The sequence below is a fragment of the Sus scrofa genome, chromosome 13 (genome assembly GCF_054392235.1).
Source record: "Sus scrofa isolate SSC_HxYL_T2T_F1_AM1 chromosome 13, Sscrofa_HxYL_maternal_Yorkshire_Landrace_v2.0, whole genome shotgun sequence".
Classification (NCBI taxonomy): domain Eukaryota; kingdom Metazoa; phylum Chordata; class Mammalia; order Artiodactyla; family Suidae; genus Sus; species Sus scrofa.
In genome coordinates, this window is record NC_139395.1 from 174,938,107 (window position 1) to 174,962,698 (window position 24,592).

The 24,592-nt window shown below is 41.6% G+C and overlaps 1 protein-coding gene across 20 annotated transcripts in view; it reads right to left on the reverse strand.

Annotated features, from left to right (window-relative positions):
* The window catches only part of ST3GAL6 (ST3 beta-galactoside alpha-2,3-sialyltransferase 6), a 66,455-nt gene extending 51,370 nt beyond the window's left edge, over nt 1-15,085 (reverse strand). For 14 of the 20 annotated variants that reach the window (XM_084991627.1, XM_084991631.1, XM_021070676.2 and 11 more), the window contains exon 1: nt 14,580-14,818. In XM_084991627.1, the coding sequence (XP_084847753.1) occupies nt 14,580-14,707 (128 nt within the window). In that variant the 5' untranslated portion in view covers nt 14,708-14,818. Of the gene's footprint in view, nt 1-14,579; nt 14,819-15,056 lie in introns of those variants that run through there. The other 6 variants (XM_021070684.2, XM_021070677.2, XM_084991630.1 and 3 more) reach the window with 1 other exon arrangement.
* Between the last annotated feature and the right edge of the window lie 9,507 nt (nt 15,086-24,592).

Here is a 24,592-nt window from a genome sequence, read left to right on the forward strand (position 1 = left end):
ATCAACCTTTCCACAGAAAAGAAAATCATGGACTTGCGGAATAGACTTATGGTTGCCAAGGGGGAGGGGGAGGGAGTGGGATGGATAGGGTACTTGGGGTTAATAGATGCAAACTATTGCTTTTGTAATGGATTAGCAATAAGATCCTGCTGTGTAGCACTTGGAACTATGTCTAGTCACTTAAGATGGAGCATGATAATGTGCAAAAATAGAATGTGTACATATATGTGTAACTGGGTCACCATGCTGTACAGTAGAAAAAAATTGTATTCGTGAAATAACTATTAAAAAATAATAAAAAAAAACCTTAGATAATTCAAGTCATATAAAATACCCTGATGTTTAAAATATGATGACCCTCTGAAAATGGAAAGTTAATAGTATTTTACATGAGAAAATACATTCCTAGGTAGGATGAACCTATAATCATCCTGCTGAGAATAAAATATATTGAAGAGAAAGTGGATACAGAAAATAGTCTTCTTACCACTTTTTCTGATAACCACACTGACCAGGCAGAAAAGTCAGAGTATTTGAGCAAGTAGATGAACAAACTATAGGTTTCTCTGGAATGCTTTATTAAGTGATTTGGCCAGAAAATAATCCAAGGCACAACCCCACAGAAAGATAACCATGTTTCTCTTCAGAATTGAGAAATTGGTAAATACTAACTATGTGCCAGAATTTATGTTGGATAAAGGGAACAATAAGGCAAAGCAATAAAATGCCAGGCTTTTTACCTTGAAGTGGTTAGACATATAAACAGTGTGACCACAAACAATGTTTTATTTACATTATCGGAAATTTTTAGCTCATGGACATTGTAACAAGGTTTATTATCCAATGTAAACTGAAGTCAAGTCTACAAACAAGTGAAGACTCATCTATGGATTCCTATACTTTAATATCATATAAAGAAAAATCTGAAAAAACCTCAAAAAGAAGATGTTTTAAAATATGGATGTGTGTTTACTAATGGCTGTATCCTTTACACAATAAAATAACCTAATCTAGAAAATGCAAAAGGAAATTTGAAAAAGAGCATTCCCTTGAAAGGAGGGGGCAGAAAAGTCTCTTCTAGCAGATTTTCAAAGAAGTGTACACCATCCCCAAGAAGGTAAATAAAAAAGAAATCTGCGTTTCTCCATGAAAGAAGTAACCTCAGCATCTTGGGGATCACAATGGAGTCAGACTGTTCAGCCCCATTTTCACAATCAGCTAAATGTTTTAGCATAGACCACAGATGAGCCAAGGAGATATCACTTCTTCTAGACCCCTGGTCTCCAGCCCAAGAAAGCCCCTTGAATTTAGAAAAACCTACCTAGGTTTCAGGTGGCAGCTCTGAACTCAGCTGAAATTTATCCTACTAATAGTTCAGTGGAATAACTGGCCAAGCTTCATCATCCATTTGTCCAACTCTCCATCCATTTAGCCAAAAGAGACACATTATCATCCATTCATCCCATGGGACCAAAATCTCAGGGTACAAGAAGTGTCTGAACTGAGAGCACTCACTAAGCACTAGGTACTAAGCAGTGAGTACTAAGGCAAGTCCATATAAACATAGATAACTAAATATACCAAACATAACTTTTTATCTCATGCTAACTATAGCTTCAAAGTGCACTATATTGTTATTTTTTATTACATAACATGCATATTATATAGAATACATGATTATTAGCCTAAAACATACAACTTTTTTGCATTCTCCCTCAAAGGGCAAAATATATTGTATGAAGAGCAGAAACTCGAAGTTGAAAGATTCTTAGCAAGAGAATAAGCACTCACCAACAAACCAAGAACCAAAAGTAGAACTGCTTAAACTTTTGAAACTTCCCCATGTCTGTGTTTTTAAGTGTCTTAAGACCTCTCCAGTAGTTACTAGCAGTAAGCAATGGCTTCTGGACAGAAAGTCAGGGGCAGTTCAGAGGCATATCCATTCTGCAGCCACTCTAGGCAGAGGCAAAGGGACAGAGTATGTACTAAGAGCGTTTAAGACAAAAGCCACCAGCAAGTCCCTGGGTTCTGAAGCAAGGCTACAAAAGAAGGACAAAGGAAGTGGCCTGACTCTGTTGAGTCACCCTCAGGATTTCATAACAGTAGAGTCCTTATTTTTTTCCTCACACTAGACACTCAGTCCAGAATAGGAAATATGTCATAAGGCAGTCTAAATCCAATCCTTTCCTGAAGAAAGTACTCTGTCATCTAATAAGCTCTGCATAGTTCCTTTTTACTAACTAAAGTGTAATGGTTGGGCTGCCTTTTGATCGGAGGGTTTTTTTATCTTCTGAAAGGATAAATAATATTTGATATGCCTAATTGCAGCAAAATGAAAGATTTACAGCATGCCATACTAATTGAAAACAGGGAATTTCATTTTTTTTTTAAAAAAAGTTCTATTTTTTTTTTCTTTCTTTTAAAGATGACTCTAGATCAGAGGAACTGGCAAAAACCAGATGGAGGATGTAGCCTAGCCTGGGTCTTAGAAATGGCTTAAAGATGCCTCAGCAGAGAGCCAGATAGGCAGTAGTGGGAAAACATGGAGGGCTGATCTGCAAAGCATGGTCTAGGGTATGTTAGGAAACCAAACTTGTTCATTCAGAAAACACTAGTGAAGAGCAGAGTGAAGAAATGAAGACAACGCCACACAACAGTAATGAAGCCCCTGTCTTCCTATGCTCCATCACAGACATGGAGCAACAGAGGTAAGGCAGGGCACTCTGTGAGCCAGTCCAGACATGGGCCACAGTTCTGGGTGCTAAAAGCCCCAAATCCAAGACTTAGCTGGCAAGGCGTGCTTCCCCTGAAACCTGCAGGGAAGAATCCTCCCTGGCTGGCCTCTTTCTAGTCTCTGGTGTTTGCTGGCATTCCTTGGCATTCTCCAGCTTGCAGATGGATAACTCCAATCCACTGTCTTCACAAAGTGATCTCCCTTGTCTCTGTCTTCTTATAATGATGCAAGTCTATACATGAGGTCATCTTCATCTTGACTTCATCTGCAACAACCCTATTTTTGAATGAGGTCACAATCTGAGGTTCTGGGAGTTAGGACTTCAACATGTCTTTTTAGAGGGACATGATGCACCTTTAAAACACTCAGGGGCTTCCCAGTCCTAACTCTCAGCCAGAACTCTGATCCTGTACAGCCATTTAGGATACCTGAGTGCTCATTCAAGTTAAAAGGAAAGAGAAAGAATTACCCCGTGGTTGTGAAAGTCATAAGAGTGGTTCTGCTTAAGGAGGTGACTAGGTGACAGCAGGTTAATGTTCTAGTTCTTCATCTGGAGGCAGGTTCCACAGGAGTATTTACTGAGAGGAAATGTATTGACCTGGCTGGTGTACTCCTCTGTATGTTGCATACATTTCCATAAGAACTTTACTCTAAAAAGCATTAGAGAAGTTGGAGCTGTCCGAGAAATAGAGGTCTTGGCAGCCTAGGCAGAACCTCTGAATGAAAGGGACATCATCTGGGAGAAGCCTAAACCTAAGAGTTAGCCTCTCAGCCCTGCTAGTTAAGACACTCAAGTGGTCAGTTTACCTAAGATGTTCAAGTGTTAGGAGCTGGTGTATAAACAGAAATGCCAAAGTAATTCACTTATGATGAGAAAAAAGGAAATGCCAAGGAGTACATATATTTGAACTGGCAGATTGACAACTTCTAGAGTCAAATACCTGGGTGATAAAAAATTGTTTAAAAACCACAGACCCATAGTAAGGGTACATTCCTCCCTCAGCAGTGCTGGATATGCACTAAGACGCTTTTCACCCTGCCCTCTGTTTTCCTAGCCTCCTTGCGGACCTGTCCTACACATTCCATTTTCAGGCTAATTACAGCTCAAGTAAGTTCCAGTGTTTTTTCTTTCACATCTAATTCTCCCCTGGGAATTTTAAGCTCTTGTGGTTATGGAGTTCTGGATCCTATTGCTTAATTTCTAAGCAAGAGAAACCAACAGCAAAAGACGAAGAGTTAAAATACAGTGACACTACTCAGACTTGGTAGAAAACATATTTCTGGAATTAAAACACAAAAGCTTTTCTAGAATTAAATATAATTCAGACATTTAACATCAGATATTGTCTAAGCTCTGAAAAACAATGATGTATTAAAAAATGAATGATGTCTTAAAAATTGGAATAGGGAGGAGAGGAGGGGTAAAAAAAGGTGGGGGGAGAGAAAGGAGGGTGGAAAGGGAAGCTGAAACTTAACTGCAATGCAAAGAAATAAAAACAAAATATTGGTCAAATTTTACATACAAAATATCAAGCACACAATTATAGAAGATGAAGCTGTAATTTCCTTGGTGTGACATGTGTTAGGGAGGTACTGAAAGTTTCAAGACTGTACATTTGTAATGGTCCTCTTGACTGTTCTTCTTGGATGTCCCTGTCCTTTGAAGCTCTTCTCAACTCTCAGATTTCATATGGCAACCCATGCTTCAGAAGTCTCAAATAATACTTCATATTTCTATCTTTCAAACACTTCTAATGTTTTCATTATTTTCTTATAAATACAGCAAATGGAGGAGATGTATTGTATGCAACATGAAAAAAATCCAAGTCCAACTTTAGAAGCAACATGCAAAATCTGTTATATATTATCTATATAGACCCACAGGCCAAGTTTGTGTCCTCAGAGGGAGGTGTAAACATACAGGCCATAGGTCTCTGGGTGTGATTCAGTTGACTCCTACATTTTCTCTGTGTCTTCTCCCAAAATGCTTGACTTTGAACATTTTGCTCTTTGAGCACAGTTCTCAATCCTACTCAACACTATTTCATGTCTCAGTGCATGCTGTTCCTGCTGCCTGGAACATTCTCTCCCATCCTTCTTCCTTCCTGCCATAAACAGAATCATCTATTAGGATTCTGCTCTTCAAGGAAGATATCATTTTCCACCCTCACACCATATTTGGATGAGGGCAGAAAAGCCTCTAGGAAAGAAAGCATATGTAAAACTGTTTCAAGAGTATGGCTAGGGAGTTCCCACTGTAGCACAGTGGAAATGAATCCAACTAGCATCCATGAGGATGTGGGTTCATTCCCTGGCTTTGCTCAGTGGGTCAAGGATCTGGCATTGCCATGAGCTGTTGTGTAGGTCACAGATGCCACTCAGATCCTGCACTGCTGCGACTATGGCATAGGCTGGCAGCTGTAGCTCCAGTTCAACCCCTAGCCTGGAGACTTTCATGTGCCAAACCTGCAGCCCTAAAAGGAAAGAAAAAAAAAGAAAAAGAAAAAGAAAGAAAAAGGAAAATGGATAAACTATCATTTTTTTAAACTATAGAAAAATGACAAGGAGTTCCCGTCGTGGCGCAGTGGTTAACGAATCTGACTAGGAACCTTGAGGTTGCGGGTTCGGTCCCTGCCCTTGCTCAGTGGGTTAACGATCCGGCATTGCCGTGAGCTGTGGTGTAGGTTGCAGATGCGGCTCGGATCCCGCGTTGCTGTGGCTCTGGCGTAGGCCGGTGGCTACAGCTCCGATTCAACCCCTAGCCTGGGAACCTCCATATGCCGCGGGAGCGGCCCAAGAAATAGCAACGACAACAACAACAACAACAAAGACAAAAAAAAAAAAAAAAAGAAAAAAGAAAAATGACAAAAAGATGTTCATTTTTTTTTTTTTTTTTTGTCTTTTTGTTGTTGCTGCTATTTCTTGGGCCGCTCCCCGCGCATATGGAGGTTCCCAGGCTAGGGGTCGAATCGGAGCTGTAGCCACCGGCCTACACCAGAGCCACAGCAAAGCGAGATCCGAGCCGCGTCTGCAACCTACACCACAGCTCACGGCAACGCCGGATCGTTAACCCACTGAGCAAGGGCAGGGACCGAACCCGCAACCTCATGGTTCCTAGTCGGATTCGTTAACCACTGCGCCACGACGGGAACTCCAAGATGTTCATTTTTATAATGGACATCTGAATAGTTTTTACTTCTTAACTCTAGTTCATTCTACAAACTCACAGTATTATTCAACCAACAGATTTTCATCCCAGCTGCACCTGAACCCCGTGTGTGTGTGTGCGCACACACACATCCCTCCCATGCCCTATATTATAAATAGCACTGTGCCTGGAACATGATAGTACCCAAATATTTGTTGCTGTTCACTGAAAAATAATTAAAGAATACAATAACATGAGTAATTAATAGAGTCCAAAGTGAAGTCAGATTCTAAGAGAGAACAGACTGGAGAAAAAATTAGAACTGGAGAAGGCTAAACAGAAAGACTTTATGGAGAAAGTTGATTTTTAACTATTTAAAGATGAACAATTATAACAACAGCTATAATGACAATGTCAACCCTTTGATACTTGGCAGGCACTCTGCTGAACTATTGATATGTGTTTTCTTTTTAGTTTTCATAATGTGGACATTATTTCATGTTTATGGATAAAGAAAGTGATGCTCAGAGAAGTTAGGCAAAGTATTCATGCAATTACAGTCATGAAACTGGAAAAGGAAGGCTGGTTAGTATCTGGCTTGGATGGGGGAGTATGGAGTGGAAGGAGATAGCACTGAGTATCTGTCAAAAGGCCAAACTGTAATACTCAGAGGTTTGCAGTGACCGCAGGTTCAAATGGGAGAGTAAAAAGAAAGTTAGCAACATGAGACGGCAGAAAAAAATCAAAAGACCCGTGGGAGAAATTCTCTGGATTTTTGAGCAAAAAAAATTTCCGTAATGAAAACCACACTTGAGGAATGTTATTATAAAAGGTGTGTGGATAGGAATATTGCTGGAGAACTTGGATAGAAGCTTTTTCTAAGAATATGACCCACCAACTCTGTAAAAATAATAGGTTTTTTTTTGTTTGTTTTGGTTTTCTTGTTTTTTTGCAACAAGCGCCCAGATTTGTCCTACCAAAAAATTCAGGACCTGCAAAACATTTATAGGTACTTCATGATCAGAAATTGCACATATCCCTAACATCCTGCTTATAAAAAAAAAATCCAATTATTTCTCATTTAAATGTAGCATAGCTGGGATCAAACAACAGTGATTAGCTAACTTGCTTTGACATTTACCTGAAATACTGGCCCCAACTATCAAGGTATCTTGACAGCAGTGTGCTTTATCTCACAAAGCTCATTTACAACAAAAAGTTCCTTTAACTTTCAGAGTCTGTCAATTAAATCAACTTATAAATTAAATTAGTTGCTGTTGCTGAAATGCAGTTGGAAATCGTTGAAATGCCTGTATTATTATCTCATTACTCTTATCTAAATGCAACTGAATAACCCATTTCCCAATTTTAAGTGCAGTCTTATAACTTTATATTATCTTTATTACATTATAATAATTATTATATATTATCTGTTTTATATTAACTTTATTTTATTCATTAAAAATAAGTAAGGGAATTAAAAAAACCTGGGGAGTTCCCGCTGTGGCACAGTGGGTTATGATCTGGCTTGTCTCTGTGGCATTGCTGGTTCGATCCCCGGCCCACAGTGGGTTAAGGAGCTGGAATTGCCACAGCTGTGACATAGGTCACAGATGCAGCTCAGATTAGATTTCTGGCCTGGGAACTTCTATATGCTGTAGGTCCAGCCGAAAAGAAAAAAAAAAAAAATGTATTCTTCAGCTCTATGCTGAACAGAGTAAATGTACACATTCCCTTACCTTTACCTCTTCTATCCCTTAACACATGAAGGACTCTTATATGTACTGAAGGGTTGCACAGATTTTAATAAAAGGATTTCATTTATTATATTTCATATTGTATTATTTTATGTTTTATTTTTTATACATTATGTTTGATCTTATTATTTTAATAAAAGCAGCACCTTCTAGGTGCTCCTGTTGTGGCTCAGTGGGTTAAGAACCTGACTAGTATCCATGAGGATGCAGGTTCGATCCCTGGCCTCACTCAGTGGATTAAGGGTCTCGCATTGCCATAAGCTGTGGTATAGGTGGCAGACGAGGCTTGGATCTGGCGTTGCTGTGGCTGTGGTGCAGGCTGTCAGCTGCAGCTCTGATTTGACCCCTAGCGTAGGAATTTCCATATGCTGCAGGTGTGGCCCTAAAAAGCAAAAAACAAAAAACAAAAACACCTGACATCTTCTATGGTGCTGGCCTAAATATTTGCAATAGAATATTTCCTGAAAAAAAAAAAGTCCACCACACTGTAGGAAGCAGTGGGCTGATAACCCCTCTGAGTAAAGGAGTAAAATCCGATAGGATGGGGGGAGGAGAGGCTCCATAAAATCAGCTCGAAGACAAGATGTCTGGATTTAAATAGCATCATGTCCTTGAGGGATAGGGGGAAAAAAATCTAAAAGTTAGAACCTTTAAATATTTAGAACTTTAAAAATATGTATAGAGAATATTTCTATTAGCCAGGAATATGCCCTCTGAAGATGCCATTCTTTGTGAGAAACATTGACACAGTGAATCTCAGCAAGATCCCACAGCTGGGACCTCTCAATTTCCTCTGCCAGGCAGGAACTCCTCCCAGCTCGGGCAGTCTTGATGGGAAGAACTGTTTATCTCCATAGTATTTGTTTGTGCCTCCAATTAGGTTAAATGATACCCAACAGAAATCTTGGAAATATAATAAGCACTGGAACTTAAGCAGTGCCAATCTCTGCCTACTTACTAAGGGGTATGAATGAAATCATTGGTGTCAGATTATAGCTGTGCTATTAAAGAGGAAAATGATTTTGTTACCTACATTCTTGGCACACTTATTTTTTCAGCAATGTAACCACAAACCAAACTAACACTTCAAATTATCATAAATTATGAATTATGAAACTGTTCTGAAAGTTGACTGTACATGAAAACAAATTTGAGACTATCTATCTGATGACATCCACATACCAATTTCTTGCCTGTTAGCCTATGTACAACTACATTATTTCCAAAAAAAAAAAAAATTTCAAAACCGGAATGGTTTTAATTAATACAGATATAACACAGGAATGAATTCACCTTTCACCTGTCTTCTCCAATGGGTCGTTTTTGAGATGACAAATTGATAATTCTAATAGCTATAAAGATGAACCTAAGAGTTATAAAGATGTTACAACTGAGCCAATATATTCATCTTGTGAGTTAATCCATGCACACTGATGGAGACATCTGCCAAAGGTTTGCTCTGGCTATAATGTTCTGGATACCCCCTTAGGTACAGAGGACACAGGGTGAACAGGACAAGACATAATCACTGCCCTTTCAAACAGAAACATATCCCAGATTTTATGCTGGTACATCAGTAAGAAAGAAACAGACAAAAAACGTGGAAAAAAGAGAATGAGTACATTATATATTTTAGTTAAGTATGTAAATCTAAAAAATGAACAGGGCATTTGGCTAAGGAATCTCAAAAACAACTTCATCTCTAACGAGTACCAAGCTTCCCCAGAGAGTTATATGCTGGAGATGATGGGCTACCCTAGAATCAAAGGATAACTGACAAAATGCTTCTGTTCATTTCTGTAAACCAGTGCTACTAGGAGATAATGACTTGAACAGAAACATTCACGATTTAAGTGCTACTCTAAAACTGACAAGAACAATAGAAATTTCTAAGGCTTAGTACAGTCACATGATAACTGTTACAAGAGTCTAGCACATTTCCACAGAAACTGTCCTCCATAACAGACTGCATATCCTGGGGGAAAGAGATTGGGCACCCTGGACAAGGCAAGACCTTCCTCTGTTGCATAGAATATTCCCTCTTGGGACAACCATCATCTTGCAAAATCACTGTGATTGATTTGCCTAGATAATTAGCTTAATTTTAGTGTCTAGTTTCATATGTCACCAGCCAATCTAGAGACAACTAGATATTCAGTCTGGAGAGAGGCTGAGAAATCAGTTAGTGATGAAGAATTTCATGCTTAAAGTTGAAAATGAGTGAGTATATTAGATTTACTTCAGAGAATAAAAGGAACACTCTGAGCCCTGCTTCTCTGTGTGGACATGCCTATGCCCTGACCTAGGGCAAGGAAGGGGGAATCAGTGATGGCCAATTAGAGGGGAGAAGAAAAACCAACTGAGAGTGAAAATGTGATGTGTGTGTGTTTGTGTGTGAGTGTCAGAGGTGGGAGTGGGGAGGGAAACAGGAAAGCCCATCGACCACCAGGGGAAGACAGAATCTCTAAATCAAAGTCTCCAGTGACATCACATTCTAATTAAAACACAATTCCAATGCCTAAGACTCAAAGGCTTCACATAAGCTGTCTTCTACCTTCCTCTCTGACTTCATCTCCTCCTGTCTTCCCCTTTTGTACTCTTTTCCACCTCTAAGTTTTCCAAACACCCCCAAATTCTTATTCCTCAGGGCCTTTGCAGCTGCTGTTCCCTCTACCCAGAATGGTCTTTCTTCTTCTCCTCACTTGACTGGCTCCTTCTCAATATTCACTCATCACTTCAAATATCCCCTCCTCAGAGAAGCTGACTGCTCTAAACCGGCTTCTCTCATCCCTTCGGGCAGACCCCCACACTGTATTGTCTTTGTAAAGTGTATTTCTATTTATTTGCATCTGAATTATTGATTCCATCTCCCACAAAAACATAAGCTCTGTTATGGGGGTTTCATCTGCTTTGTTCGAAGCTGCATGAACTATCTAGAACATTTTCTTATTTATTTATTTATTTATTTTGTCTTTTTGCCATTTCTTGGGCCACTTCCATGGCATATGGAGGTTCCCAGACTAGGGGTTGAATCGGAGCTGTAGCCACTGGCCTACGCCAGAGCCACAGCAACGCGGGATCCGAGCCGCGTCTGCAACCTACACCACAGCTCACAGCAACGCTGGATCGTTAACCCACTGAGCAAGGGCAGGGACCGAACCCGCAACCTCATGGTTCCTAGTCAGATTCGTTAACCACTGCGCCACGATGGGAACTCCTATCTAGAACATTTTCTGTTGTATGGTTCACACTCAGTAGATATTGGTTGAATCTCAAGTCCCAACTTATAGATGATTGCAGAAAGTTACCTAAGAGCCACTGTAAAACCACTCTGCTCCCTTGTTTCCCCGTCAAAGCACAATGACCAAGACCCACAGCCATACCAACTCTGGGCCCGCTTCCACAACCCATGAAGGTGAGAATAACCTTTCTTCTCTGGGAGGAATCTTCAGCTTCCTTGCCGTTTCCTCATCTAGAAGCCTATTTCCTCATCCCCTTACCTTTCCATCCCTAATCAGGTCAAATCAACATTTAAAGGCTTCTTCAAAGACCAACACTGCTACATGCTACTGGACAAAATGATGCCATTGGCACACTGTGTCTCACGTGTAAGGGGGAAGAAGAGAATGCAGAAGACCCTCTTCACTGAGCTTTCCAGTGCTAATGATAAGAAAATCTAAGGATTGGGTGCTTTCCTTCCCCTTTTTCCCCATGATCCAAAAAGAAGCAAGACCTGGTCAGATGCAGAAGGTGTGGCAGCAAATGGTAAGCTGGCCATTTCTCCGTGGATGATGAAAAGATATCCAGAAAAATGAAATATGAACATGGAGTGACTCAGACCCTATTACACCTTAATTTATTTTACCCTCATAACCTCACCCCAGAATCTCATCTCTTTTTACCCTAACTGTATGACAGCCAAGTTCCTGACCAAGTGTGAGCATTCCCATGGATTCAGTGCCAGGGAGTCACTACCAGGGGAACGAACACCTGCTCTCCCACCATGGTTGGGGAACTGTGCTTCTGGAACTCTGACATGGGACTATACTACAGTTTTCTACTTCAACATTGTAATGTCCAACACCCACATCCTCTTCCACACAGTAAGCTCACTCCAATTGAAAGGCTTTTTATTTTGAACCTATCGGGGTCCAATTGGAAATTGTGGTGTGTGCTGTTATCTACTGTAGTTGGGATAAACAGGAGAGGTTTATTTCAATTGTGAGGGTGGGCGTGTAGCCCTGGGAGGACTTTTTCCAGACAGGGATGAGTAGGAATTTCAGTGAAAATATATTCAGAAATGAAAAGAACTTTCAGAACAAAGCCATTGACAATAACACAACCTTGTGAAATTTGGCCAGACACAGCACACCCAAGGAGCAGGTGAGAGATGTGGAGAGGATAGAAGGTAACTAATTGATGACAGTCTGAAGCTACCAGGAGGAAAGACAAGGTATGCAGAGCACCTGTTCAAGAAGACCACCCTGCAGGGTAATTAAGAAGGTGCATTCAGATCAGGGGGCGTATAAACAAGTGTGGAAGGCAAAGGAGAAAGATAGGCAAATGAAGGGAAGAATTTGTGAGGAATGTTTGCTACAGAGGCTTCCTGGAATGGTGTAAGACAGAGGTGAAGTGACTGACCTTCATGTGATCCATTCTAAGTCATTAACTTTGGGCAGTCTCAGTTTTTTAAACTGTAAAATAGAGTTAAGCATTCCTATTTCATAGGGTTCTTGGGAAGATTTAATAGCATATGGGAACCCACTGGAGATCAGAATGGTGCCACCTGAGCTTTGTGCTTTCCTCACCTCCTTGATAAGCAACCTCTAGCATGCACTTAAACAGATCTCTGGTCTCTAATCTGGATGGAATCATAATTTCTATGGAAGCCAAGTGGTGATCTGCATGGTTAGCAGATGATGCTTATCAGAGAAACAAGGGAAGCATGGCATTATTTCACTTCTTTCCCACTGTATTCCATATGATATGAAGCACAGAAATATCACCAACAGAAGAGAACAGCTGCCACTAATTTTTAGAATGAGAAAAGCTGAAAAGTACAATGTTCACAAACAATTAGACTGATTTTTTTAAGTGCTATGTTTCTTAAAGGCATTCTTCTGCCAATACTGTCTATTCCTTTCTGAGCCCCAAAGATTTGTATTGATTTGGGGCATAAGAACAAATTGAGGTATTTCCAACCAATCTGCTGAAATACAGTCAAAATAACAGTCTCATTTTATGGCATCATAACACAGAGACATGGTACAATCTGGGACAGTGACATTCAGGGACTATGGTAAAAACATTGCTCAAGAGAAGCCCCATCAAGCAACCAGTGAAGGTGTCCCCGCCCCCCCCCCAACACACACACAATTAAGGACAGCTTACAAAGCCAGAACAGGGAAATAGTTTCCAGAAAAGTTCCTTTCTCATAAACCAAAGTTGCCATTATCTAACGTGCCCTGTCGTGGCTCAGCGGAAACTAATCTGAGTAGTATCCACGAGGATGCAGGTTCTATCCCTAGCCTCACTTAGTGAGTTAAGGATCTGGCCTTGCCATGAGCTGTGGTGTAGGTTGAAGGAGCGGTTAGCATCCTGAGTTGCTGTGCCTGTAGCGTAGGCTGGCAGCTACAGCTCTGATTTGACCCCTAGCCTGGGAATCTGCATATGCCATGGGTGCGTCCCTAAAAACACAAAATAAAATAAAGTGCCCCTGAACCAATTAGCCTTTTTCCGAGACACAACCTAGATAACAATCTGAATAGTTCTTTTGCAGTTCTCGGTATGAAAAGCAGTGGTTGGTGAGGCGAAAAGGAAGCGACAACAAATCAATTTACAAATATCAAATCAGCATGCTTTCAAATGGAAAATAGCCTAGCAGCCTGACCAGATCCTCCCAAATATTTAACATCCCCATGTAAATAAAAAGATAATTTCTGGGTCTGCAGCTGGGAGAAAAAGTTTTAAGTTTGGAAAGTCAAATGTCCAAGCTAGCCTTATAAAAGCGGGGCATCAGAGATCTGAAGATTAGTGTGACCATGGGGCCAGAAGACGAGGAGCTTCTGGCAGGTTATGTTTCCTTAAATATCTACCTAATTATAGTCCTCAGCCGGCGTTCCTCTTAAAGCAAGTGTGACTTTTTTGAGTTTAGAATCTGCGCCTTATGTAGTTCCTGATTTGTTGGCACTCAAGATATTTTTCTCATCCCCAGTCCCAAGGGCTGTTTTAAAACATCGTCTTTGAACAACCGCTACCCTACGCCCGTCCCTAACCCCTCTCGCTGCACTTTTCTACTTAAGACTCCGTCTCCCCACCCCCGCGAAGGTGCTTTGGGTTTGTTTTTAAGTTTCTGAAAATAATCTCTTTTTATAGATTTTCCTTTAAGTCAAAATAGTAGCACAAAAGCGGCTGAGATCGCCAGGGAGCTCGGGAGCAGTTGGCCTCAAAACCGCAAGTTTCTTTTCCTCGATCTTGAAACCTAACGGCAACCCAGCTCCAGCAATTTTCTCACCGCCGCCCTGTCCTTCAAAATGCCTTGAAGCTGGTTTTGCTAGGTCTAGTTCCACCGTAGCGGCAAGAAAGGTTTCTTGGAAAAAATTTTAAGGTAAAGCGAGAGAAACTTCCATATCTGTCGCCCCTGCTCGAGTACAGACCCTTTTACACGGAAACGACAGTGAGCGAGGAGCCCGTCACCCCCGTGGGCCTCACCCAAGCGCCCAGTGTCCCTCCGGCCCTTCCGGGGCGAGCACCCGCGCCTGCGGGGCGAGCGCACGCAGGCTCCTGGGATTGGAAGCGTGCCTAGAGAGGCAGTAAGCTCAGCGCGCCCTCCACCCCGACCCTCAGTCGAAGAGGCTGCGAAGCCCGCGGGTCTCCCCGCACCCCAACCTCCCTTCCCCGGAGATGCAAATCCGCAGCAAAGAGGACCGGAGAGAGTTACCCGCCGAGGCCTAGGCGCGAAGACCACAGAAACGCCCCGGACTCCCGGGCCGGGGGCCCTCTGCTTTCGACTCGCCCGCCGCCGCTCTCTCCAGCCAGCTGCTGCCTCTCCCTCGGCGCCTGCAGCATCGGGCCGCCGAAGCCCGCGGCTGGCGGAACTGGAGGAAGGTGGCGCGGCTCAGGGGCGGCACAGGGAGGAATCAGTCTCCTTGGACCCTGCCGGGAAGCAGGGAAGGATGCAGCGCCGCCCGGAGTCCGAGGCGCCCACCAGCGCGTGCGCTGCCCGCAGCTCCTGGCTCTCGATCCAGTCAAAAGCGTGGAAAGCCTCGGGAGCCGCGGGGAAGCTCCTCCTGCTGGGCGGCTGGCGCCAGATGCGTGGTGGCCGTGGCCGCCCGCAAGTTGGCTGAGGAAGGTGCAATGCGGAGGGAGGCGTTGGGGCGCCGGGGCAGGCGAGGCAGGAGCGCGGCCAAGCTCCTACCTTTCCGGCTGGGCAGACTCCCGCCGCGCGCCCTCTCCTGGAGTCCGGGACAGGAAAATCACCACGAGGGGAGGGCAGGGAAAAAGCGGCGGGTGGCTTCAGGACAAGGTAGGAGGATCAAGTTGCACAGCCTAGGAGACTCTGCCATCCCTCCTAGATTTGTTTGGAAGGCTGCAGAGACCAAAGCTAGGGGCAGCTCAGGTACCTCCCCCCGCCCCACCCGGCTGGCAGGCAGCACAAGTAAACACTTTTGCTTGACTCTCTGTGGACTTTGGTGACACCAGGAGGGGCAAGGCGGTTTGGTCCCCAGCAGAAAGGGAGGGGGCGGTCAGAGAGATCCGTGTTTCTGGGATCTGCCCTTTCAAGGACAAATGTATTAGTGCTTTTTTCTCTTTTGGCGGAAACATTACTGTAGGGAGTAGAACCAAGGTGAGATGTGCATTTTCTTCTCTTGTTAAAGTTGGTCTTCCTTGATAAAAGCATATATTAATAATGACTTCATACTTGGATAGCTGTGAATACTTTTTAAATTTCAGTGTTTGTGAAATAACTCGCTGTTTAGTAACATTCAACTAGTAACTCCAGACTTTGAGCACTGAACATCATCATCACATTCTGTCAGATGACTCCAGGAAGAAGAGCCACAGATTTGGGTGCAATTCAAAGTAAGTAATGTGGAGTTCCCCTTGAGGTGCAGCGGAAACAAATCCGACTAGGAACATGAGGTTGTGGGTTTGATCCCTGGCCTCACTCAGTGGGTTAAGGCTCTGACTCTTGCCGTGAGCTGTGGTATAGGTCACAGAGGTGGCTCGGATCTGGTGTTGCTGTGGCTGTGGCATAGGCCAGCAGCTGTAGCTCCGAATAGACCCCTATCCTGGGAACTTCCATATTCCCTGGGTGCAACCCTAAAAAGACCAAAAAAGGGAGTTCCCGTTGTGGTGCAGCGGTAACAAACCCAACTAGTATCCATGAGGATGCGGGTTCGATCCCTGGCCTTGCTCAGTGGGTTAAGGATCTGGCATTGCTGTGAGCTGTGGTGTAGGTTGCAGACATGGCTCAGATCTGGTTTTGCTGTGGCTCTGGTGTAGGCCAGCAGCTACAGCTCCAATTCGACCCCTAGCCTGGGAACCTCCATATGCCACAGGAGTGGCCCAAAGAAATAGCAAAAAAAAAAAAAAAAAAAAAAAAAAAAAAAAAGACCAAAAAAAAGTGAGTAATGTGTCACCACTTCATCTGTGATGGACCTTGTGGTGTTTGTGTTAATTTTGACAACAGCCCTAGGAGCACTTGTTATTTTCCCAGGTCTACTATCAAAAAATTCAGAGGGTCCAGAAATCCCTATCATTTCCTTTTCTACAAATTGCCTCTGATGGAACCCACACAGATTTTGCAGTTTTAAACATGGTTCCTGAGACATCAGAGTAGTGAAAAGTGTTTATGGAATTTGTCTATTTGGGCCCATTTTTCTTGAGGTTACTTTGCTCTTTTAGGTTCTCCTAAGTTTATTATTCTTCTCTTGTTCAGGATTTTCTTTCTTTCTTTCTTTCTTTCTTTCTTTCTTTCTTTCTTTCTTTCTTTCTTTCTTTCTTTTTTTGTCTTTTAGGGCCACACCCGAGGCATATGGAGGTTCCCAGGCTAGGGGGTCAAATCAGAGCTGTAGCTGCTGGCCTATGCCACAGCCACAGCAATGCCAGATCCTTAACCCACTAGCAAGACAAGGGATCGAATCTGTGTCCTCATGCTCAGATTCATTTCTGCTGAGCCATGACAGGAACTCCAGTTCATGATTTTCAGAATTAAACACAAATTAAACCTCCTCTCCTCTAGCTTTCCTAAGACTTTTGGATCTATACAGTCATACGCAAAGGGGAAAGTCCCTCCAATTTTCTTAGGTGACATTTGCACTTCTTCATAGTTGTAGTGTCCAAAAAGGCACTGTTCACCCTAACCTAGTTGAAATTCCATCTCCTCCACTGACCCACTGAGTGACCTTGAGCAAGTGACTTACCCCAGTGACTTCTTTTTGGTCTCCTCTAAAGTGAGATAATACATCCTCTTTTCAGGGGTGGTTAGGAGGATTAAAATAGACGGTGACAGAAAGAATTCTCGGTACAATGCTTATCGCAAAACCCATCAATTCAGAAAGAATATTAACTACCAGTCATTTCCTACCATGAGTCAACTCTCCTGCATGCATTCGTATGTGTTCCTATCACCCATCCTGGAGTCAGGAGGTGAAATAAGGTACCTAAGGTCACACTCCCTATTTTGCAGTGTGATTCAAATGAAAGTGCCTGGAACCCAAATCAGTTTTCTCTCCAGAATGTCATACAACTATGTAACCATCTGTGGCAGGGGCTTTTGACCTGTGAAAATATTTTTTTTATTTTAATTCAGGATACATTATTACATGGGTACATGATTGCAACTAAGTAAAAAGTTTGAATTCTTGTGGAAGGTAATAAAGAATTAAGCAGCATAATGAGATTATAAATTTGTAGCCCTCTCTGGGATACTGTTTTTGGTAATGAGAGGGGAGTGTTTTCCACAATATAAATTTTTAACTCAGCCTTTGTGGAAGTAAGAGGCTATTGGAACATGCAGACTTTTAAAGTTCCCTTAATCATAGTATTTTGGCAGTGTACATATAGGGCTGGCCCTATGTGCTAGGGTTTTTGGTTTTTGTTTGTTTGTTTGTTTGTTTGTTTCCCATTAAGGATGGTGCAGTCTCTTTGAATTAAAATGACCCTTTTTTCATGAGGTGGGTCCCAGGGTATCCCAGGTGAATGCCAGTTTTCTCCCACTACCTTGGAATGCAATTCACCACCCCTAGACTCAAGTCTAGAGTGAGGTTCAAGAAAGTAGTATTTTGGAGTTCCCTTTGTCGCTCAGCAGAAATGAATCTGACTAGCATCCATGAGGACGCAGGTTTGATCCTTGGCCTTGCTCAGTGGGTTAAGGATGTGGCGTTGCCATGAGCTGTGATGTAGGTTGCAGACTTGGCTTGGATTCCACCTTGCCGTGGCTTTGGTATAGGCCAGCAGCTACTGTTCCAACTCGACCTCCAAATGCTGTGGGTGTAGCCCCAAAAGAAGACCAAAAAAAAAAAAAAGAAAAAAAGAAAAAGAAAGTAGTATTTCTTCCTCACCCAAATGTAGAGCTTGCCTTCCAAATTCTCATTCCTTGTCTCAAGTACCAGCTTTCTTGGCATGAGTGATGTGGGACTGTCTGCTCTATGTGAGGAGACCTACTTGTAGGTAAGTGCTTTCAGCAGGTCACAATCTGGTCAGAGTAAAATGAACCCCAGGACTGGAGACACCCACACAAGAGCCAAGAAGCTGCTTTTGTACAATATCCCCTTATAAGTTAACAATAAAAAGAAGTTTTCTAAACATTCACAAGGCCTCAGTTGTTCAGTTCTAAACAATATTGGGCTCAAGGCTGAGCTTGATCAAGCTAATCTTTTTTTACATATAATTCTTTCTGCAACTCTAGGTAAAGATCCTGGTAATCCTGTCTTCTAGCTTTCTTGGGGTTTTATCTCCTATAAGCAATTGTTTAAAGAACATGTGCATCTCAAAAATAAGCTACAGTGTGGAAGCAGTCTAAATTCTAACTTGGAGCTATGACTGCCTACAGTGCAGAAAAACCATTACTTTAGCAAAAAGCAGTCTAGTTCTTTCAAGCAGAGCTCTGACTTCTCCATCACTTCCATTTCAGAGCAGGGTCTCAGCTATGTATTTGCATATATAAATAACTTTTGAGATGGTTTCCCTAGCATTGTGAGATTGTGAGTCTACCAGAAAGCCTATTTGCCACCTTTTTTTTCCCCCCTGTCCTTTAAGGGCCACACCCATGGCACATGGAGGTTCCCAGGCTAGGGGTTGAATCTGAGCTGTAGCCGCTGGCCTACACCATAGCCACAGCAACACAGTATTCAGATACTGTGCGACCTACACCACAGGTCACAACAGCCTCAGATCCTTAACCCACTGAGCGAGGCCAGGTATCGAACCTGCGTCCTCATGGATGCTAGTCAGATTCGTTTCCAATGAGCCACAATGGGAACTCCTCATTTGCCACTTCTTAAACTATAGTGTCTCCTTATTCTGCTAGCCTTGTCAAGGTTTCAGAAGTCTTAGTGGCTCAGTTGTTGTCAGGAACTGCATTTACTCTCCTTCCACAAGCTGGAGGGTGAAGGGATGTGGCAAGGTGGAAATGGGGTTCAGCATATTCTAAGACATGAACATGTTGAAATATCTGTATGGTGGGAGCCATATTTAAGACAACTGATGGGAAACAATTGCAGTATTATTAGAAAGGGTTAGTATCCTTATAAAGAAATCTTATGGGTCAGTTTAAAAAAAGACAACCCATTTTAAAAAAGGATGCAGATCATAAGCAAGCAATTCACAAAAGAATGATGAATACTCCACAAGCGTGCAAAACTTGTAGTGTATTTTTTATAATAACATTGTGTAAGAAAATGTAGACAATAATGAGAAATCAGCTTGGCAAAAACTAAAATCATTAATGAGATTAGTGAGTTTCCAAGTCAAAGGTGTCAGGAAAATTATTCAAGGAAGTATAAAGTACTACTTTCTTTTTAAAGGGCAATTTGGCAATGGCTGCCTGGTATAAAAGGTTATTTTAGACATGAATTTCAAAACCCTAATTAAAGTTCCTTGACTTCCCCCCATTGGAAGACAATTTGGCCTCAAGCCACATGACCTAGGAGAAAGGACTGGATGGAAAGGATGTGAGCTCCCTTAGCTGTCTCCTGGCCTCAACGAAGAGAGTGGGCCTTCTGCTTGTTGAGCAGCTCCTGCACAGACCCCCACATGGTGGGATGCCTCCCAGAGTTGTGTGGGGTGGTGTGCAAAGCTCCTGCATCTTGGTGCAGCTTGCTTAGAGCTCGTGTTCAATTCTGAGAAGTGTCAGAAGCCTGGACCACTGTCTCAGCTGACATGCCCCTTCTCTGGATCTGCCATCTGTCTGGAGATGCTTTCCTCACTTCCTGTCCCAGGACTAAAAATTTTGTTATACAGGTCACTTTACTCAGGGCACTCAGCCCATTTATCGCACCTAATATTTTTAACTAACACCTTTCTCTCATCATAACTGGTTTGCAGAGCTAAACTTGTGCTATTTCACATCATAGGAGTATTAACAGAGGATGGATCTTTAAAAGTGGAATTGCTGAGCAATGTGTACATGAACTTACACTCAAATAATTTACTACTTTATATTTTCATGTTCAAAAATTCATGCTTAAAAAAACCACAACTATTTTTCACAGTACCCCTGAAGTAGAGTCAACATAGAATCATTAGAGTGGGCTGTGGGTGGCACAAAGGCTTCTCTGCATTTCCCAAATTCCAGTCTGCTGCAAATACATGTATGTTTTAAACCAGCAATTCCATTTTTTTTAGGACTTCATCCTGTAGAGATAATTACATGGAAACACAAAAATATGTATAAGGATGGTCACAGCAACATTTGTTGTTATGTTTAAAAACAGGAAAATAATGCCCAGAAACAGAAGGTGACTAATTAGATTTTGGCATATTCTAGCAGTGAATATAGCTATTGCAAAGTTGTTATAAATGTGTGTTTGCATACACCAGTGTGATGACAGCTCCAGTATATTTATTGGCTTTAGAAGCTCTAAATTCATAAAACACATACAGTGTGATTCATTTATATCAAGCAGAAAAATAAAGGACCACTAACAATTGTGCATGTATTTGTGACTACATAAGAAAGAATTCTGAAGGCTACATACCAAATGTTGACAGAGATTTCTTCCAGAATTATAGGAGCAGGAGTTCCCGTCGTGGCTCAGTGGTTAATGAATCCGACTAGGAACCGCGAGGTTTCGGGTTCGATCCCTGGACTTGCACAGTGGGTTAAGGATCTGGTGTTGCCATGAGCTGTGTGGTATAGGTTGCAGACACGGCTCGGATCCCACATTGCTGTGGCTCTGGTGTAGGCCAACGGCTACAGCTCTGATTGGACCCCTAGCCTGGGATCCTCCATATGCCGCAGGAGCGGCCCTGGAAATGGCAAAAAAGACCAAAAAAAAAAAAAAAAAAAAAAAAAAAGAGTCAGAATTATAGGAGCAGAAAGTGAAAAAGAGGGAGGATTCTTTGCTGTTTACTTTAAGTCTGAACTTTTTATAATGTACATGAATGACCTACACCACAGCTCACGGCAACGCTGGATCGTCAACCCACTGAGCAAGGCAGGGACCGAACCCTCAACCTCATGGTTCCTAGTCAGATTCGTTAACCACTGCGCCACAACGGGAACTCCAATTTTGAAATTTTTAAAAAGACACTAACAAAGTTATTTTTATATGTTTGGGCAAGAAAGTAAAAAGTCCAAAATAAAAATGTTATCTCTGTTTAGGTACAAATTTGAACTTTCTAATTTGGTGATTCACTACCTGTGTGCTTTTTATTCTATACAAAGCATTTTTCCAGTTGATAGAGACCGAATAGAAATATCAGATGAAAACAAAACAAAACCCTTAAATCCACACTGAGAGAATAAGAAAACCAATGTGAATCTTGTTTTTATTTTGCAGTGGGAAAAAACTAGGCATGAAAGAAATTTGAAGAAAAAGGTTAATACATTTGACCTAATAAAAATGTAGGGTATCTAAAGGCAAAACATACCAAAAAATAAAAAGACAAGATGGTAAAAAAATACTTGCAGCACATAGCAAATGGTTAATTTTCCCATTATACCAAGAGCTCTTAGGAGAAAAAAAAAATTGAAAATCCCCAAAATTTAATGGAAAAATAGGCAAACTGCATGGACAAACAGCTCTCTGAAGAGAAAAATAGATTAAACCATACTTAATTAAACAAATGTGTATGCCTATTATTGCCAAGCACTGTTCTAAGAAGGTATATAGCAGTGAGAGAAACAGACAGCAATTTCTGACCCTATAGAGCTTAGAGTCTAGTAAATTTGGGAAAAGTTTTGACTTCAAGAAGCAAATTTAAAGTTATTTATCACTAACACTTATTGGTAAAAATCATGATTATTAAAACTCAATGTGGAGATACATGTACTTTCCTGTGAGTTGGTGGGAATACAAACTGGTAGGATATTTTAGCAAAAAGAATTATAATTTTAAACATTATATACTTTGTTGCATAAATTCCACCTATAGCAACTTCTGTTGTAGATATCCTTGCACAAGTGTACAAAGTTGTGTATAAGAATTGCTATTTAGATATTTGCTTATAATGGGGAAGCACCAGGATGACTCAAATAGCCATTGGTAAGGGATTGGAGTTATAGGGTTTACGTGTACTATAGAATTTACCATGAGTTAGTCCTATGTCCAATGACTTGGAATAATGTCCAAGATATGATTAAATTTAGCAGCAAGTTGTAAAACAGCTTGTCTACTAGGATTCTGTTATTGTTAGATATGTTTAAAATAAGAGAAATGATAGTTATAGCTTATATTAGTACACAAACAGAAAGTATCTGATGGATTACACATGAGCTGTAAACCCCAGCTACCTCTGGAGGATTCTTTCATGGAAAGACTTTCCTTTCTAAATTATGTATTTCTGAATGTTTGATTTTAACAATAGGCGTTTACGTATTTGTAACTGAACAAAATAATTTTCAAAACATTTTATGTTTTAGGAATTTGTACTTGCAGTTGCTTAGGAACATATTAAATTGAGCTTTACTTGTTGGAGAGTTGGGGGATCCATTAATGGTTTTTCTAAGAAGTAATGATAAAAGCTCTGTTGTGAAAGGGTGATTGTGCACTGTTTTCAGCAGAACCTTGGTTGTGACAGTGTTTTGGGTTCGTGTTATTTTCAACTTTTGAATTAAAGGAACTTGTCTACTTTCAAACTTGCAGAGAATTTCTGTGTCACCAAAGGATATTTGTAAGAGACTAACTTATCAAGTGGAAAGGTACTGGTGGAAGACAGAGTTGTTTCCGGAAAGTCCACCAAGAACCTTAGCCTATGCATACCTAGGAATTCTCCCAGCTTCCTGCCATCACACCTTAAGATAAACACAGGGTCATCAAGAGGGTAGCAGATAAAAGAAGGGCAAGGTGGAATTAATTAAAAACACTGCAGCTAACACTGGAATCAGGACAGACCTATAGAGGGAGCATTTATGATCTGAAGCTCCCATTACTCCAAACAGGAAGGTGCTGCCAACTTTCCTATCCAGCAAGAAGAAAACTCTTTGCCCAAGGATAGTCCAGCCAATATAGACTGTAGCAGACCAACCAGTGAGAAGCCACTATACTTTGGACTCCCAGCTTCCTCCAATGGACTCTTTGGTTATTACAGCCCTTCCCAATCCCCTTCACCCTTCCCTATAAAAGCAAACCCCTTTCCTTGTTCTTTGGATTTGCTTATGGTCTGCTACAGTTCACAAATCTGGAATTGCAGTTCCTCTGGCTATTCTCAAAGAAACTCTCTTTTGCTTGTAAAATAACTGGCTTTCATATGATTAAAGTTAACAACTCTGGTGTGACCTCATATTTACTATACTTCTGCCAAATGCCAGGTGAGCCTATAGACTGTCTTGTTCATTACACATAGCAACACTGTGAGCTAAATATCATTATTCCCACTTTCTACATAAGGTATTGAATACTTGGAGAATTGCAGGGTTTGTCCAAGGGCCCAGAACTAATTTGTGTCAAATCTAAAATTTGAACCCAGTTTAAATTCTTCATACCCATTACATAGTACCTTTCTAATCAAGAGATGAAAGATATAAACAAATAATGACTGTTATTCTACAGTGTGACCTTTGGGGGAAAAACTCACAACCACAGGATTCCCACGGTTAATTGAGTGGGAATTTTCTGTGAAGCCTTAATTAACCTTTTGTGTATGGGTATCAAAAGTCAACTGAAATGGAACTATAGTCATTTTCAGTTTCCATTGTTCTGGTACCAGTCCCCCAAAACTAGAATGTTTTCTCTAGGGATATATAGAAGGTAAGTTATGGAAACCTTTCTTCAGAGCCCTAGACATCACTGGTCCTAGCTCAGGCTGCTCTCTTTCACACCTGAACTCACTTTGGGGGACAGAACCCATTTTCAGAAGCAGTAACATGTTAGTAGCAGAAGCAGAAACTATAATGGCATTGAAGTCATCCCAGAGAAAATGTGCTCAGCAGCTTTCTGGTAGCATGCAAATGCAGTACCTCAATTCTTTATTTCTATGCCTTGCTGGGAATGTAACTGAGCAGGGCACAAAAGCCTTTCTGTGTGCTTCATTTCTTGTTTTTAGGAAATGGGCCTCATTCATCCTTCATGAAATTCCCTGAGTTCCTAGAAGGAAGGGAGAAGCAAAGACAAGGGGGGAACAGTCAAGAAAGAGCAGTGCAGGCTTGGGAGCAGGATCCTGGTTCCCTCTCAAGGAATACACATAATGATATAGGCATCTTATGCCTAATAGAAAAGTTATACCTCAGAGAAAATTTATATTCCTTATGCTTCTTTAGAAATGAATACTTTAAAATTAGAACCCCTC